Source organism: Pinus tabuliformis, chromosome 1_2, assembly GCF_031772625.1.
Source record: "Pinus tabuliformis cultivar Carrire ecotype Pingquan chromosome 1_2, CPIR1, whole genome shotgun sequence".
In the NCBI taxonomy this organism is placed as follows: domain Eukaryota; kingdom Viridiplantae; phylum Streptophyta; class Pinopsida; order Pinales; family Pinaceae; genus Pinus; species Pinus tabuliformis.
Window position 1 is genome coordinate 177,841,248 of NC_142298.1, and position 18,072 is coordinate 177,859,319.

General features: G+C 40.5%; 1 protein-coding gene across 7 annotated transcripts in view; it reads right to left on the reverse strand.

Moving 5' to 3' along the window:
• Window positions 1-18,072, reverse strand: part of LOC149205066 (formin-like protein 14) — a 108,058-nt gene that overhangs the window by 58,081 nt on the left and 31,905 nt on the right. For all 7 annotated transcript variants that reach the window (XR_016252415.1, XR_016252414.1, XR_016252413.1 and 4 more), the window contains exons 10-14: window positions 13,904-13,945; window positions 13,703-13,783; window positions 13,558-13,608; window positions 13,351-13,432; window positions 13,152-13,246 (exon numbers count right to left, since the gene is read on the reverse strand). Coding sequence is in view for 1 of the 7 variants with exons in the window: in XM_089394888.1 (XP_089251014.1) it covers window positions 13,152-13,246; window positions 13,351-13,432; window positions 13,558-13,608; window positions 13,703-13,783; window positions 13,904-13,945 (351 nt within the window). In the remaining 6 variants the exon portion in view is untranslated. The remainder of the gene's footprint in view (window positions 1-13,151; window positions 13,247-13,350; window positions 13,433-13,557; window positions 13,609-13,702; window positions 13,784-13,903; window positions 13,946-18,072) is intronic.

An 18,072-nucleotide genomic window follows, 5' to 3' on the forward strand; every position in this document is an offset into this window, starting at 1 on the left:
CCTCCCCTCAAAGAGAAGAAGGTTATCCCTTTCCCGTAGCAATAAGTGTATCCCTTTTGTACCTTTGTTTATTCCCCTCAATTATGATAGTTCAGGAAGATATGCACCCTTGATAAGAGCATAATCCTCCATGAGGCATAAGTTTAGAAGTTCTAAATCTTTTATAAGTAAGTTTTGAATAAAAGGATCACCGAATATAGGAAATAATAAATGGAATAAACTAGTACGGCAAGGCTTAAGACCACTGCCAGTAAGGAAATACCATTACCCGATGCTAACGCTAGGCCAACTCATGGAAGGGATAATATTTCATATGCATTGAGGGGCCCTGTGAGGCATAAATCTATAAGTTCCAAATATAGGCCTTTCTTTCAGGACAAAACCTAGTATTACCTAAGCTAGCTAGGTTGAGGGGGCAAGGAAAGAAGAAAGCATCACTGAAAGGCCCTTGTGATTGATTTCTTCCCCTCAAAGAGCTAGAAGGGCTATCTAATAGAATAGAAGCCCTGGGAAAGTGTTTTAATGGCCCATAGATAAGGGTATGATAGACATTCCATTTTCGTGTGATAATGATAAGAAGGTGGTGGGGTAAGGTTCAAAGCGGTCCTCAGGTCATTCTCTTTCTGGGTATTCAGGTGGTAGGGTAAGTTCAGGTTTTCGAGGAAGGTGTTGTCCGGTCTATTACCCTCATCACCAATCGTTGTTGTCACCATCTAACCCTGCCCCTGCCTTGCCCTTTCAACTTCCCAAGAAAGGAAAAAGGGTTGTAACAAAATAGATCATAGGTTTAAGGGTAATGAGCTCGAGGCCTCTTATATCGAGCTCTAACAAATGTCCTCACATCTCCTAAAATGGCGTTTTAAGAGCGTTCCAATGCATGTAGGAACCTCTCCAATGATCTTTTGGGTCTTGAAACCGCAATTTGATGGCTATAATCCTTGCCCCAACACAATGCCAATTGGCTTTATAGAGCGTGAAAAGGCCTTTTTAAAGCAAAGAAGGTATATAGAGTGGATTGCACTCTTTATCTTGTTGTCGAGCCGAGCTAAAGCGAGGTAGTTTATGGAAATGTGTGGGATCATCCTGCCTTAGGAAGGAAGCAAATATTATGAAAACGAACATGTGGAGACAAAGTTGATCCAGACCCCCCTCCCTTTGGACATTTCATCATAGTTTCAACAAGCAAGGTCTTTTGAAATCCAAGACTCCAACAATTTTGAAAGGAAGGTGGGGGTGTGCCTTCGGGCTATGGGACCATTTGTGGAATATTCTTTTGATCTTTGTTATAAATGTAATTTATTTATACAACTTTGAGATAGACTTAGGTTGGGTGGGATAGCGAAGCCGAACCTTTAGGATTGGATGGTAGGCACTATAATGAAGAACCACCTTCTTATTGTTAGGATTTGAAATTCCAAAACCGATAGGTGCCTTGATCCTACAGACCTTTACAGTGAGTGCTACAAAGGCTCACTTACTTGAACTTAGAGAGAGATCTTACCGGCTTGAGTTGTCATTGACACTTAGACCTTTTTTCTTTACTTTTGAAAAGCCTACACAATGGATGAAAAGAAGGAAAGTGGGTGGCACAAGAACCATCTGGCGTGGTGGGATCCTCAGAGAATTGCCCTCTCCTCTTTATGAAATACTGCTTTACTTATAATATACTACACACTTGATCAGAAAGGTTGGTAGGTCGTCGTACTTCAGTAATCCAGTAGATAAAAGTGAATAGCAAAGTTCAAAGTGCCTACCCCCTCAACTCTTCTAGGAGTATTTCCTAAGGCAGTTCTTCCTCAAAGGATCCCACCCACAACTAAGCTGTCAAACTTACATTCATGCAGCAGGGCCGGGGGTCTTCCCTAAAAGCAAGAAGGGCATTGGTGTGGTGAAGTGGTTTTATTCTAAAAGCACTTCTCAAAGGTGGGGTTGTGCAATGATGGTAAGTCGTGGTGGGGTTGTAAAGAAAGCGAATAATCATTTTCATAAAGTCAGATACGGCGGCATAATCAAAATATGGGATCGATAAATAACGTATATAAAGGCCCAATCTAAACAGTTGAGAGGTTCTCAGGAAGATTCCCATTTGAAATAGGAGGTGGGGGGCTGGCACCAAGTTAGTAAGGGTGGGCTCTAAATCATAGCAATAAGAAGAAGATTCTGAAGAATAGTGCCTAAAAGTGAGGTGCACAACAATAAGATTCCCATATTCAGGCACCAGGTTGGTTGGTTCCGGTCAATCCTAAAAACGTCTCCAAACGCATATTTGATAAAGACAATATTGGTGTGGACGGGGTCGAAGCAGCATGCTCCATCTGGGTTCAAGAACTCAAATTGTGCTTTAGCCCAATATCTGATTGAATGCATGTAAGGTAGAACCTTAAGCAGGGTGCAGGCGAGGACTTAAGCGGCGGGTGAGGTGAAAACCTATTTTAAGGCCATTTTAGCGTGCTTCCGCGTAGTTATCTTACCCACCTAAGCTCGCGGACTGTTTCTTGGCCAAGCCCCCAGGCTTATATATACAACATACTCGATCCTCATGCATTATAAAGTAGGAAATTGCCCAACCTGGCCTGACCTAGTAAGGACCTTTCAATATGTATGCATTGACATCGTATATATACACCATATCTAGTTTGAATGATAAGGTAGCCAGCTACCCTAATGGGATGGTCTCGCACACAGCCTCTGATTGTTCACATTGATGGATCAATTGTGTCATACGAATATATAAACAAAATAGCTATGAATAGATTCTATTCTTGAAATATGCATCAAGATATCCATCCTATAATACGTTTAGCTGCTCGATCAAAGTGAAAGCCCTAAAGCTTGCCTTGCTTACAGGTTCCCTTAAAAGGAAGGGTAGTCTAATTCTAGTATTCTTTCGTTGTTCCAGCATTACTTACCAATGAAAAATATGGTAAATAACAATAAATAAAATAAATAAAAATTATGGATCAAATTGAACTAATAAATTAATTATAAACTAATAAATTAAACTTATTTATGAATTTAAAAAAAAATGAGGTTCCACAAAAAACTATCGGAATAATCAAGGCTAAATAATTAATTTAATTAAATAAAATTTTTATAAATAAAATAATAATAAATTAGAAATCATACATATAAGTGTCAGCTTGCTTAAAAATTAGGAATCTAGGTTTTATTTATTCCCAAGTCGATAGACTCTTCTCTCAATAAGATTTCATTCATATTCTATCTGAATTAGTCCTGATGATGGACCCTCTTTGGGGTTTGAAACGTAGACAGAATGAACACAAAACTATGGATACTCCGGATCATGCCACTGCAATAAACCTATATGTTCTGTGTTGTAAACTTTGTTCTTTGTGGGCAGCAACGTATATAATGCATAGTCTGGCTTGTTGGTTGTTGTATTGAAGTGAGCCTGTATGTCTAACCCTTGGTCTAGAACTAATAGTGTTGGATGCGACGTATGTATTGAAATCGAAGTAAGCAATGGTCTAGTCTGGGTCTGGATGTCATAAACCTTCCGGATGGGGATGCACCAACCCTTGTCCTCCTGTGTGTGGGTATGCCCTGAACATTCCTTGATTCTGGAAGCACTGAACCTTCCTTCCTTCTGTTAGGTCTATATAAGCCTTGTCTCGAAACATTCGTTCATGAATGTTGAAATTTGGTACCGAAGGACAGGGGGTTCCCTAAGGCTTTAATCTTTGGCCCAGGGAAAAGTGTCCAAAATAATTTAATTTTTCTCCTAAAGTGAATTTATAATTTTTATAAAGTCAAACCTAATTTAAAAGTGACTTTAAGTGATAAAGTTACTAAAGTATAATTTTAAAGTGACTTTATTAAAGTCAATGTAAAATTAGAAAGGAAAAGTGACTTTGGAAATAAATGACTAAGTGGGTCTTTATTAAAGTGGGGTGAATTAAAAAAATAGAAAGTGAGATTTAAATGAATATTTAATCTCAGCCCTAGATCTCAATCTATTTCAGCCATTGGATTTAGAGATCACCCAAAAGTCACTTAGGGTTAGATTAAAGGAGGAAAAGGTCATTAATTCTTTCATGAGCAGATTGAGAGAATGAGAGCAAGAGAGCCAGGGAGATTTCTGGACAGTGAGGATAAGGAGGCTGCAAGTCCGTACAGCAGAGTTTCAGCAGCGGAGTTTCAGCAGCGAAGTTTCAACAAGGCGGAGTTTCAGCAGCGGAGTTTCAACAAGGCGGAGTTTCAGCAAGGCTGAGTTTCAGCAAGTCTGTACAACGGAGTTTCAGCAGGGCGGAGTTTCAGCAAGGCTGAGCTTCAGCAAGTCTATACAGCGGAGTTTCAGCAGGGCGGAGTTTCAGCAAGGTTGAGTTTCAGCAAGTCTGTACAACGGAGTTTCAGCAAGGCTGAGTTTTAGCAAGTCTGTACAGCGGAGTTTCAGCAGGGCGGAATTTCAGCAAGGCTGAGTTTCAGCAAGTCTGTACAGCGGAGTTTCAGCAAGGCTGAGATAAGTTGTAAAAGTTTGCTTGCTGATTTTTGCTGAATATTTCTCTTACTGTAAAAAGCATTTTCCATAAATAAAAGAAGCTTTTGAAGGGGGTTTTTCCAGGGTCACCTTGACCAAAAATCACTGTTTAAATGTGTTGAATCTCTGTTTGTATGTGCTGATATTTATTTCTGCATTTTCCAGCATTCTGTAAAATTTTCAGAATTTGTGTTTTCAGCAAAATTTATTTTCCAGTTGTTGAATGTATGGATATGGGAAAGGGCATTTAACTATTTTGGAGAAATAAGGTGAAACTGAAAACCAGGTGGGAAATGAGAAATTTTTACATGGTATCAGAGTTTGAGTGTTGAAGTGCAGTTTGGGACAGCAAGGAGGAAAATTACAGCCTGCTGATTTTTCACTCAGAAAATTCCAACAAGCTGATTTTTCACAAACAACAGTTTTATCTTTACTACAGCAGTGCTATTTTTCAGTTTTAGGACAGCAGGATGTCATTGGGATTGAGGGTGGAGGATAGGCTGGATGGGCATACAAATTACAGCATTTTGAAGGAGAGAATGCAGAGTATCTTTGAGGAGGTAGAAGTCTGGGACATCATGGTGCATAGCACATAGAACCCTGTTGTTGTGCTCACTGATGCTACTCAGTTGGCTGAGTATAATAAAAAGAACAACAAGGGAAAGAGACCGATTCTAGACGAAGTCAAAGACCATTGCATTCCTCATGTGAGCGGAAAGAGAAATACCCATGAGATGTGGACAGCATTGTCCAATCTCTACCAGAGTACCAATGAGAACCGAAAAATGGTCACAAAGATTACTAATGTGAGAGATGAGTTGACAGCAGTTGGAGAGGACATTCCACCCACTGAGTTGGTGCAGATTGCAGTGAATGGCCTCCCCCGTTCATGGATGAACTTTGCTGATGGGGTTTGTGCACGTGAGACCCTTCCCACATGGGAGAGGTTTTGGGATGATTGCATTCAGACAGAGATCAGGAAAGGTCAGCTTGGGGCAGCGAAGCCAGTTGAGCAGGATGAGGATGTAGCACTGTCGGCAGGAGGCACGAAAGGCAAAGGGAAGAAGCAGGCTTCCACAAGCAATGGTGGGGGCAAAGGCAAAGGTAAAGGTAAACAGGATAACACACAGAAGGACTATTCCAAGTTGAAGTGTTGAAATTGTCAAAAGATGGGACACTATGCAGTTGTTTGTCCGGAGAAGAAGAAGAAGAAGGGAAAGAACCAGAGCATGGCAGCTTCAGCAGAGGTTGAGGACTTTGCAGATCATTTTGACCGGGAGTTTGCGTTCACTGCGTGTAAGTCCTCTAGTGCAGGATCACCTGCCACACAGGTTCAAAGGGAGCATGCTTTTCCCTCGATTGGCGAAGCATCTTCGGGTATCTGGTATGTGGACAGTGGGGCTTCACGTCACATGACAGAGTCCGTGAGTACTTCTCAGAGCTTTCAAAGAGTGGCACTGATATAGAGGTAGTACTCGATGATGACAGAGTTGTTAGAGCAGTCGGTGTGGGGACACTGACATTTCAGAGGGAGTCCAAACCTCCCTTGAAGGTGTCAGATGTTGTTTATGTGCCAGGGATGAGGAAGAACCTCATATCTGTCTCAGCTTTGGAGGACAGAGGATATGAGGTACTGTTCAGGGGAGGACAGGTGTTGATGTATCCCAGGGGCACTCCAGCTGATTCGGCTAGAGTGATAGGTGCACGCCATGCAAAGGTGTACAAGTTTGCATTCCAGCCCCTTTTGGCATTGAGCAGTAGTACCGACAGTAGAGCTAGCAATTCTGAGCTGTGTGAGATTTGGCACCGCAGGATGGGGCATATGTATCATGGAGCCTTGAGGACCTTGCGGGAGATCACTACAGGTGTGCCAGATTTCAGTACTGATCACTTTGATACTTGCAGAGGATGTGCGATGGGCAAGTTTGCCAAATCCCCTTTTCCCACCAGTGACAGCAGAGCAACTAGGATACTTGATTTGATTCATTCCGATGTGAGCGGTCGGATGTCTCATGTTTCCTTGAGTGGATATGAGTACTATATTTTATTCATTGATGATCACTTCAGGAAGACCTGGATTTATTTCTTGAAGACCAAGAGTGAGGTCTTCAAGCGGTTTCAGGAGTTTAGAGCTCTTGTGGAGACACAGACAGGTCGAAAGATCAAGTCCCTGAGGTCAGACAATGGGGGAGAGTACACCCTTGGAGAGTTTGTTGACTATTGTGCGGAGGCAGGCATTAGGAGGGAGTTCATTGTTCCTTACAACCCCCAGCAGAACGGGGTTGCAGAGAGGAAGAACAGATCCATCGTAGGGGCTGCCAAAGCCATGTTACATGATCAGGGGTTGCCATTGTTCTTGTGGGCAGAGGCCTGCAACACAGCTGTTTATTTGCAGAACAGGATTCCGCATCGTGCCTTGGGGCACATGACTCCGGAGGAGGATTTTTCTGGGAAGAAGCCTGATATTGGTCATCTTCGTATCTTTGGGTGCATTACATACTCCTACATACCCTAGGAGAAGAGGACCAAACTAGAGCCCACCGCAGAGAAGGGTATCTTTGTGTGCTACAGTGAGACCTCAAAGGCCTTTCGGATTTACATTCCTACACAGAGGAAAGTTGTTGTCAGGCAGGATGTGAAGTTTGAGGAGGACAAGGCCTTTAGGAGGTCACGAGAGTTAGAGTATCTGGATCAGCCAGACCCTCAGCAGCAGTTGAGTCAGTCGCAAGGATCGAGTGGGCACGGATCAGGAGGATCCGAAGGTACATCTATGAGGATGTCATGTCCGTCAGTGAGTAGTGGCTCACCGAGCAAGAAGGGCGGTGCTCCGGGCAACATGCAGAGCAGTTCACTAGGGAGTCCACTGATGGACAGTTCACACGGTACCTCAGCTTCTACAAGTTCAGGTGCAGGCAGGAGGACAGCAGACAGACAGTCAGGAGTTCAGGCTCCTGATGATGATGAGGAGGAGGAGTTTCATTCTCCTATGGGAGAAGTGCGCTCAGGGAAGAGGAAGCCCAAGTGGCTTCTAGGCACCTTGAGAGATGCCACATCTGTTGCTGAGCCTAAGAGGCCGGTCAAAGAGAGTAGACCACCTGAGAGGTTTTGTAGCTATATGGCAATGTTTACCAGCATCCTTGACTCTGAGCCTTCTAGCTATGAGAAGGCAGCTAGCCAGCAGGTCTGGAGAGAAGCCATGCAGGAGGAGTATTCTTCTATCATGAAGAATGATGTTTGGGAGGTGGTGGCGAAGCCTGAGGGCAAATCCGTGGTTACTTCCAGATGGCTTTACAAGGTAAAGCATGCTGCAGATGGCAGCATTGAGAAATTCAAAGCAAGGTTTGTGGCTAGAGGGTTCTCCCAGGTAGAGGGAGTTGATTATGAGGAGACCTTCGCTCCTGTGGCTCGATATACTTCAATCCGCTCCATTATATCAATAGCAGCAGAGATGGGTTGGAAGATCCACCAGATGGATGTGAAGACTGCATTTCTCAATGGCTTCATACAGGAAGAGGTGTACATTGAGCAGCCACAGGGCTTTGAGATGCATGGGAAGGAGTCCCATGTGTGCAGACTGAAGAAGGCCCTTTATGGCCTGAAGCAAGCTCCCAGAGCTTGGTACTCCAGGATAGATACATACTTGCAGGGGATGGGTTTCACAAAGAGTGAGGCAGATCCGAACCTTTACTTTATTGTGATAGGTGAGGAGCCTCTCATTGTGGTGCTGTATGTGGATGACTTGGTCATTACAGGTGCAGAGAGACTCATAGAGCACTGCAAGAGAGATCTTGCAGCGGAGTTTGAGATGAAGGAAATCAGCTTGATGCATTACTTTTTGGGTTTGGAGGTGTGGCAGGAGGAGGGGCATTTCTTCCTAGGGCAGGGGAAGTATATTGTGGACATCCTTGGCAGATTCCACATGTAGGATTGTAAACCCATGTCGACACCGATGATCACCAACTGGAAGAAGCTTCATGCTTTGGATTCCGAGTTGGTGGATCCCACATTGTACAGACAGCTGATTGATTCCTTGATGTATTTGGCCAACACTAGACAAGATATTTGTTTTGCAGTCAACACGGTGAGTCAGTTTATGTGTGAGCCTAGGAAGGTTCACTGGGTGGCTGCAAAACACATTTTGCGGTACTTGCAGGGGACAGTGGATTATGGTCTGGACTACAGGCAGGGGGATGGAGTGAGATTGGCAGGTTATAGTGATTCTGATTGGGCAGGTTGTGCTTCTGATAGGAAGAGCACTTCAGGATGTTGTTTTGGGTTGGGTTTAGCAGTAGTGTCATGGTTCAGCCGAAAGCAGCAGTCAGTAGCATTGAGTTCAGTGGAAGCAGAGTATATGGCAGCCAATCTAGGTAGTTGTGAGGCCATCTGGCTTCACAAGATGTTGTTTGGATTATTTGGTCAGTCGTTGGGACCTTCAGTGATTTACTGTGATAATTAGAGTTGCATTAAACTCACAGAGAATCCAGTATTTCATGACAGGTCAAAGCATATCGGGATCAAATATCATTTCATCAGAGACTGTGTTCAGAAGGGCGTTGTGAAGCTTGAGTATATTCCCACTGATGAGCAAGTTGCAGATATTCTTACCAAAGCCTTACCACGAGGCAAGCATGACTACTTCAGAGACAAGATAGGTGTGGTGAGGAACACCTTCCTCAGTAAGAGGGAGTGTTGAAATCTGGTACCGGAGGACAGGTGGTTCCCTAAGGGCTTTGATCTTTGGCCTAGGGAAAAGTGTCCAAAAGAATTTAATTTTTCTCCTAAAGTGACTTTATAAAAATAATCTAATTTAAAGTGACTTTAAGTGATAAAGTTACTAAAGTCTAATTTTAAAGTGACTTTATTAAAGTCAATGTAAAATTAGAAAGGAAAAGTGACTTTGGAAATAAATGACTAAGTGGGTCTTTATTAAAGTGGGGTGAATCAAAAAAATAGAAAGTGAAATTTAAATGAGCATTTAATCTCAATCCTAGATCTCAATCTATTTCAGCCATTGGATTTAGGGATCACCCAAAAGTCACTTAGGGTTAGATTAAAGGAGGAAAAGGTCATTAATTCTTCCATGAGCAGATTGAGAGAAGAAGAGAAAGAGAGCCAGGGAGATTTCTGGACAGTGAGGATAAGGAGGCTGCAAGTCCGTACAGCAGAGTTTCAGCAGCGGAGTTTCAGCAGGGCGGAGTTTCAGCAAGTCTGTACAGCGGAGTTTCAGCAAGGCTGAGTTTTAGCAAGTCTGTACAGCGGAGTTTCAACAGGGCGGAGTTTCAGTAAGGCTGAGTTTCAGCAAGTCTGTACAGCAGAGTTTCAGCAAGGCTGAGCTAAGTTGTAAAAGTTTGCTTACTGATTTTTGCTAAATATTTCTCTTACTATAAAAAGCATTTTCCAGAAATAAAAGAAGCTTTTGAATTGGTTTTCCCCAAGAATTGTAGGGGGTTTTTTCCAGGGCCACCTTGACCAAAAATCACTGTGTTTAAATGTGTTGAATGGCTGTTTGTATGTGCTGATATTTATTTCTGCATTTTCCAGCATTCTGTAAAATTTCCAGAATTTGTGTTTTCAGCAAAATTTATTTTCCAGTTGTTGAATGTATGGATATGGGAAAGGGGATTTAACTATTTTGAAGAAATAAGGTGAAACTGAAAACCGGGTGGGAAATGAGAAATTTTTACATGAAAAATCCGTGCCAACTGCCTTGCCTTGTCATCGCCCCACCCCAATCTCAGGGTATGTTCCCCACAAAAACCAATGGTTAATTCGAAGCGATTGAGCCAGTTCCAAATGTCTTTATCCCAGTCAAACTCCCTTCCTTACTTACTTCCCCTCCTACCTAAGTTTCCAACACTTCGCACCAAATTGAGCTAGACAACAACCTTCTTGGTCGGGCGGCATTGTCGACATTTGTTGCCCTGGTGTATATTTCAAAGTACATTTTTGTTGGATCTGTCACCCATACATTATTCATGGCCCCGGCTATTGACGAATGATCAGATAGGTCGTCTTCACGTAGTGCCTCATGCCTCAGATGGATGGATAATGTATGGCCGATTATCCCTATGGTTACCACCTGTGACTAACCCCCCCAACAACCTGGAGTGTTCTCATACAACCTACCCACCTACAGACTTCGACCAGCTCTATACCACTTATCTAAATGAATCGCTTAGGAGGGAGGTACATACTGCTATAGAACTTATCTTATATTATCTTATCAGCGCCGGATCACCTTACCCTCACTATACTACTACTAAACATAATGACTTCTCTTGTAGGGATGGGATAAACCTCACCGCTGCACACCTCCTTCTGCTGCCACCTGCCTTATAGGAGAGGAAGGAACAAAGTGAAATGCCGGAAATCCGCAACTGGCGTAAGCGCTCAAAGGTCAAGGGTCGTAAGTAACAATTTAGTAGAATTGGTCTAATTTCCAGGGAGGGTATCCATTTGGTAAAAGGTGAAAGAGGCAAGCTATAGGGATCAGGCGTTGTGATTTCTTTGCAACCAAAACAAATAGTGATAAGGGTTCAATGTTAGGATATTCTGACACATAGGTGATAGTTAAGTACAACTTGGTCTAGTATAAAGTTAGTTATAGAGTTAGGTAAAGTGTGTTTCTTTACCTGGTACATTTTGTAACTTACAATCCGACGGTCACGATATGTAGTGATCCGACGGTTCATTCTCTCGGTATTACCGACACTTGATCCGTGGCTTAACACCCGATTGGTCCATGATTTCTATTTAAAGCGCATGGAGGGTCATTTGTAGGGTAATCCATCTATGAGAGAAGCATATGTAAATTTTCATTCTTTTATTAATAAATTGCCTGAAGTGGCCGTGTTGGCTCAGGCCGTGGACTGTTTCCCTCTTTGAGGGTTTTAACCACGTCAAAATACTGGTGTATTGATCTGTGATCTGTTTGTGAGCGGTGTCCTTTGGTGTTCTGTCTGAGGAACTTACCCTGTAAATTCCTACACTCTTGTAGGGACGGGATAAACCTCACCGCTGCACACCTCCTTCTACTGCCACCTGCCTTATAGGAGAGGAAGGAACAAAGTGAAATGTCGGAAATCCGCAACTGGCGTAAGCGCTGAAAGGTCAAGGGTCGTAAGTAACAATTTAGTAGAATTGGTCTAATTTCCAGGGAGGGTATCCATTTGGTGAAAGAGGCAAGCTATAGGGATCAGGCGTTGTGATTTCTTTGCAACCAAAAGAAATAGTGATAAGGGTTCAATGTTATTTCTATCCTTCCTTTTAAGCTAAAGGTTGAAGCTAAAGGTCCAGAAGGATTGGTTGAATTTCCAAACGATTCAGTAGTGGGCTCGTAAGGAAGTAGGGAAAAGGGTTGGGCTTATAGTGTTGTAAATGTGTGTAAGTTAGGTGTAGAAGCAAATGAATCAATGCCAGCCGTGCTAATAGAATTGCTTATAATAATGTCAAATTAGAGCGTTTTGTGTAATGGGTATCAAGTTGATTTGCTGTTTTATCCTGAAAGCTTTTGCAAAAGTGTATGAATTCCCGATCCAGTAATAGGTGTGGTAACTTACCTTCTCTATGAGCATATGCATTTTCTTGTTTCCCACCTCCCTTCCCTAGCCCCGTTCACTCACTGCACGAAATTCACTTACTGCACATTCCTTCGTTAACTACACGCACCCCATTCATTGCTGGTTTATAGGGTAAATCTTTTCTAATTCTTGGTCCTGGATCTAATAGCGGGTATTATTATTTCTAAATGTGTACTTCGCCATTATTATTATTTCAAAATATGTACTTTGCCAAAGCCATACGCTAAATTTTGAAATTGTAACACCTAGTGTTTGATTTGCACCCGATGCCTAGTAACTTAGGTTTGAATTAGTATATACTATTATGGGTGTGCCATCATACCACCCTATCTTCATTGTAACATGTATAAAATTTCTCCCAACCACTGAAACCAATGTATTACAAATTAAAAGCAGAATAGAATTCTTACACAGAAAACAAGACAACAAACAAAATTTATTGCTTTGTGATATTTCTGGATATAAACTCTGAAAAATCTTGAAACATCAACCATCCAATGTTTTAGGTGGACACTACACCCATTGTTTAACTATCAATTTTTCTAGTTATTATGAATTTCTCTTGGAATTCTAACCAAATTCCTAAAAACAGCTATGGTAATTCTTTATAAATTCAACTCCACCAGCACTCTCCTGAGATATCTCTCTAAAGCTTCTATTGTCCCTGACAATGGGTGGAGTGTCTACCTCAAACATATCATGTTTCAAGCTTTGGCACAAGTTTATATCCAGAAATATCACAAGCAATATGAATAACTGTGGAAACTTACATTCCCAAAAACAAAAGTTAAACACAACTAAAAGTTTCCCTTCAAACAAAAGAAATTTCAGCCAAAATATTACAGCCCTCTCGCATGCATTTGAAACTTGGCAACCCAAAAACCAAGAATGATGAAATAGTCCCCCACAATACAAGAAAGAATAGGTGGCACAGCCATCACCAAGTCAGCATACATAAGCTATCTAATTTTCCCTTGTGTAACCCTACTTTTTTTCAAAATGACTGTTCGTTGGACCAGCAATACCACCATTGCAGAAGAATAAATAACACAACATGTCAATTGCAACATTACCTTGCACAAATAGTGCATTAAAGTCATTTTATTGTTCCTTGCACGTGTGTCTGTCAGTTTAAGAAGGCTATCAAGTTTGAATCCAATTGCCGAACCTACAAACATTCGAAACAAGAACATTGTCACAATGGTTTATACATTTCATTGATTCAAATTTTATCCTTAAACACTTCTAATGCATAAAACTGTTGGCAATTACCGCGTGCTGTTCCCTGATTCAATGCATTTCCCAGTGAAAGAATCGTTTGCATGATTCTGCGTAGCTTGACTGATGCTCTAATCTGGTTGAGTTCAAAAAAGAATAGAATCAGCCCGTTGTAATGATTTCAGTTTCATACTACAATCATCAAAACAAATCTTAATCATAGCTGAAAACAAGTAAAGCTTTCTTTCAAGCCAAATATACCTCTTTAGAAGAGTTATTAATAATTACTAAGCTAGAACGCAATTCTGCAACCTGCAAAAATGAAAATAGCTTAAGGCAAGTTATTGAAAAAAATGCAGAATTCACAAAATATCAGGACAAAAAATAGCATAAAACACAAGAGTACCTGGGTAGAGAATGTAATCTTGAACGAAAAGACTCTCAACTTTGATTCCACCCTTGGTACCTTCATCAATTCCAGGAAAAACTGCAAATATATGTTCGCCAGCATAACTTATCACATCAAGACGCAAATGCCAAAACTAAGAACTGAAATAAACAGACAATGACTCTTCACTTCTCTTCAAAGGATAATTAAATGCAATACCTGCTCACATCTTCCCAACAGTTCCTTGTCACCTGAATAATTCTGAATCACAGAAATAACAGCCCTGGTTAGTTTGAATCTAGACCATATCCCTCCTTGTGCATAGTCTAACAAGACAGTCATTAATGCTTCAGCTGTGCTTATTAGTCTATGAACCACTGTGATTATTAGTCTATGAACCAGCGCTATATTTGTATCTAGACATCCTAACAGAGAACTAGGGCAAAAAATGTGCTGCTCCACTACAGAAGATAATACGATACCATAATTTTAAAAATGTCCAATAAATGGCCACAAAAGTAGGTCAATGGGACTATAATATACATCCAATGTGGGATGTGAAAGCAACTCTTACATCAATACTGAAAGCAATAAAAAGAAAGTGAAAAGACTGCAGCATACATAATTGTCTAAGTAAATGAATCAATAAATCTAACCAAAAGATAAAACAATGGCATAAGTGCAGTTATAAAATAAACAGGCCCAAGACTGGAGATCTTGGTGCCACGCGAGCGCACGCGAGAGAGAGAGAGACTAATCACGATGACTGTGGGTGAGGGGGGAGACTAAGGTACTAAGGGGCAGATGCAATGGAGGATCATGTCTCCCAGGGAGTGGCCAGGCTGAGGGAATACAATGATACAGTGCTGGGAGGGCATAGGAATGAGGAAGCCCTGCTCTCCTACCATCAAAAGCTGAAGAAAAGAAACTCAAGATAGAACCCTGACTGCTAGGCAGAATCAAGGGGTCAGTCTAACAGGCAAGAGATGCCTTACTCTGTACCCATCTTGAGCTGATCCGTCAGACACTCTGATGATGCATGATCTGTGGCCTAGTAGTACAGCAATTCGATACTGGCCTTGAAGCTGTGCAGAAACTGTAGAAGACTACATAGTACAATGTATACTTTTGCATCTTATATTTTCTGATCTTGTAAGAGGTAGAAACGATCAGTTAAAAGCTCCCCCAGCTGTTCTTTGCTTTCCAGAATGACATCGCGACACAGAATTTCACCCATTATCCTTATTCTGTACCCATCTGGAGATGATCCATCAGTCACTCTGATAATACATGATCTGTGGCCTAGTATGGCAATTCCATACTGGCCTCAAAGCTGTGCAGAAGCTGTACAAGATATGAATACTTTTGCACCTTATATTTTCAGATCTTCTTGCAAGAGGTAGAAACAATTAGTTAAAAGCTCCCCCAGCTGCTCTTTGCTTTCCAGGGCAACCTCATGACGCAGGGGATTTCTCCTATTATCTTGTGACACCCCGGTTTTAATCTTTATTTCGCTAAATTTTTGCAATTAGAGACTTATAATGTTGGGGTGCCAGCATTGATGCTATGAGTTAAAACCAATGTTGCAGTAATCGTTATTGGGATAATAACAGCGATGGAAAAAATAGGAAAAAATCGTAAAAATCGGGAAATAATCAAGGAAAAATCATAAAATACAAAAATATTCATTTTTTTCAATTTTTTTAATATCTAAAGCATCTACAACATAAAATAAATACATTGACACATAAATATGATAAAAGAACTAATGTATAAGACGTGTAATATCATTGCTACATCACACATAACAGTGAATCATGTCCTGAATAGTCAGTCCTGACTCCTGAGTCCCATCTCAGCCTCAAAATATCAACAAAAAATATAATAATGTATCTCATATCATGAGTCATAATGTCGTATACATTGAAATGAACCAAATAACTAATACCACTGATTTCCTCTGCCCCTCTTGCAAGAAAATGCAATAGCTTTCCCTCTAGATGTATATGTCGGTGGAGTTGGCAGTGGACTCTGCTGTGCTCTAGAAGTTGAAGAACTAGTTGCTACAGGAGGTAGACCACATCCTCTACTGGTGACAGGGGTAGCCTGGGTAGATTGTGTCACCTTCTCCTCCTATTGCTCCTCCTCCTCATCAAAAAATCGTGATTTTTTTCGTAGAAATCACGATTATTTCAAATTTTCGTATTTTTTTGTGATTTTTTGCGAAAATTAAAAAACAAAAAATAAATAAATAAAAATAATAAATAAATTAAGTAAAAATCGGGCGATAATATTGCCAAACTCAAAAAAATCGCGATTTTCTGATATTACCGCGATTTTCGCTACACTGCTTAAAACTTTATTATGAGATGTAATGTTTTATTTTACCAATAAAATATGCTAGAACTGAAGGAAGGGGGGACAACCAACAGATTATGATGCCTTGAGAGGAAAATGCATATCTTAAATTAATAATTCCTTTAATGTGATGGTTGGGAAGATGAAGGGTCAAGGTGTGTTTATAAAAATCAATGAGAAAAGCCATTGAAGAGTTTTTTATATTTGTCATTTTGTTCTAAGCATTACTCCATTATTCTGATCATATACTCATTTTTTCCCTCTCTCATTCAAAAATTCAAATTGGCATGAGAATTGGTGACAGCATGTGTAACAGAAATTGAATAAGTTGTAGTATTTTTCCCTGGGATTGGATGGCTCTGAAGACTAGGAGTTGTCTTGTTTGTGTGGCATAGAGGGCACTGAACAAGGGAGGGTCTAGGGACTGCAGAGATCAGAGAGGGACTCCCTTGTGCTGTACGGACCTGCATTGTCATTTGTGAATGTTTATGAGCCTGGTCAAGGAATGGAAAAACTGAACACTGAGATCTTTTTCTGTGTGGAGAGTGGCTTTCACTTTTTGTGTGGAGAGTGGCCTTCACTATAAGAAAGTCTACAGCATAGCTGAACCTATGGTTGGGTGGAGAGTGGATCACCCTTCTTCAGTTCTAGATTGCAAAATATTTGACTCAAGATAAGTATCTCTTATGCATGGTTATTTAATTGCTTTTCTCAGCAAGTTTATATGTAAATGCATTTACTGTTCAGCAAATTTATCATGGTTGTAGTTGTTATATTATTTGGCTATAGCTTTTCATATGTATTAAATTTTGTAACAACACTGCTTGAGGAAGATAGGCTTCCTAAATTGTTCTTTAAACAAGTCATGTCGACATTTCTGCTATAAATTTTCTTCTAGGAGGTTCCAAAAGCTGAAATTTGGACAATAGTGAGGGGAAATCCCATTGATCCCCTCATCCAATTTTCAGATCTTGGGTCGTGAAATTTTAGGAAATATGATTAGAGGAAGTAGGTCTTCTTAAATGCATTTTTAAACAGGTCATGTTGGCATTTCTGCTATAACTTTTCTTCAAGAATGTTTCAAAAGTTAAAACATGGACTATAGTGAGGGGCAATCTCATTGATCCTCTAGTCCAATTTTCAGATCTTGAGTCACGAAATATAGAAAATATGATCAAAGGAAGATAGCTTCCTAACTGAATATTTAAACAGGTGATGTTGGCATTTCTGCTATAACTTTTCTTCTAGGAGGTTCCATAAGCTTAAACTTGGACCATAGTGAGAGAAAATCCAACTGATTACCTAGTCCAACTTTTAGATCTTGGATCACAATATTTTAAGACATATGATCACAAGAAGTTGAGCTTCTTGGATGCTCCTAAAATCATGCATCAAACAGGTCATGTTGGAATTTCTGCTATAACTTTTCATCTAGGAGGTTCCAGACGTTGAAACTTGGACCATAGTGAGGGGAATCGAAACTGATCATATGGTTCAATTTTCAGAACTTAGACTATTATAATTTAGGAAATATGCCCTGAGGCAGTTGCTATATTAGTTTGCTTGCAAATGTTTACAGAAATGTCTAAATGGTTTAATAATTTATTGCATATGAACTGTTAGATGAAATACCCCAGCAAAAATGGTGTTTTGTGGATGGGGATAGTATTGTTGTATGATAGCACTGTTGTAGTTGATCTATGCCTATTTGCATGCACATTATTTGAAGAAATGTGTTAAAGGTGTTTTATTGCAATTTGCATTCAAACTTATTTAATAAAATACCTAAAAGACAAAGATCAAAAGTTGCTTAATTGAGTGGTATATTTCAGTTAGTATGTTACAAGTGGAATCAGAGCAATGTTTCTTATTTGATTTCATACAAAATGTTCAAAAAAATGTCTCCAAGAAAAAGACTACTTAATTGGTTGTATACAAAGTACTTGAAGAAAGGTTTACATGTAAAATGTTTGACAAAATGTATAAGAGATGAAAATCAAGTTTTTGCAAGTGTGGTTAGGTTAAATTTA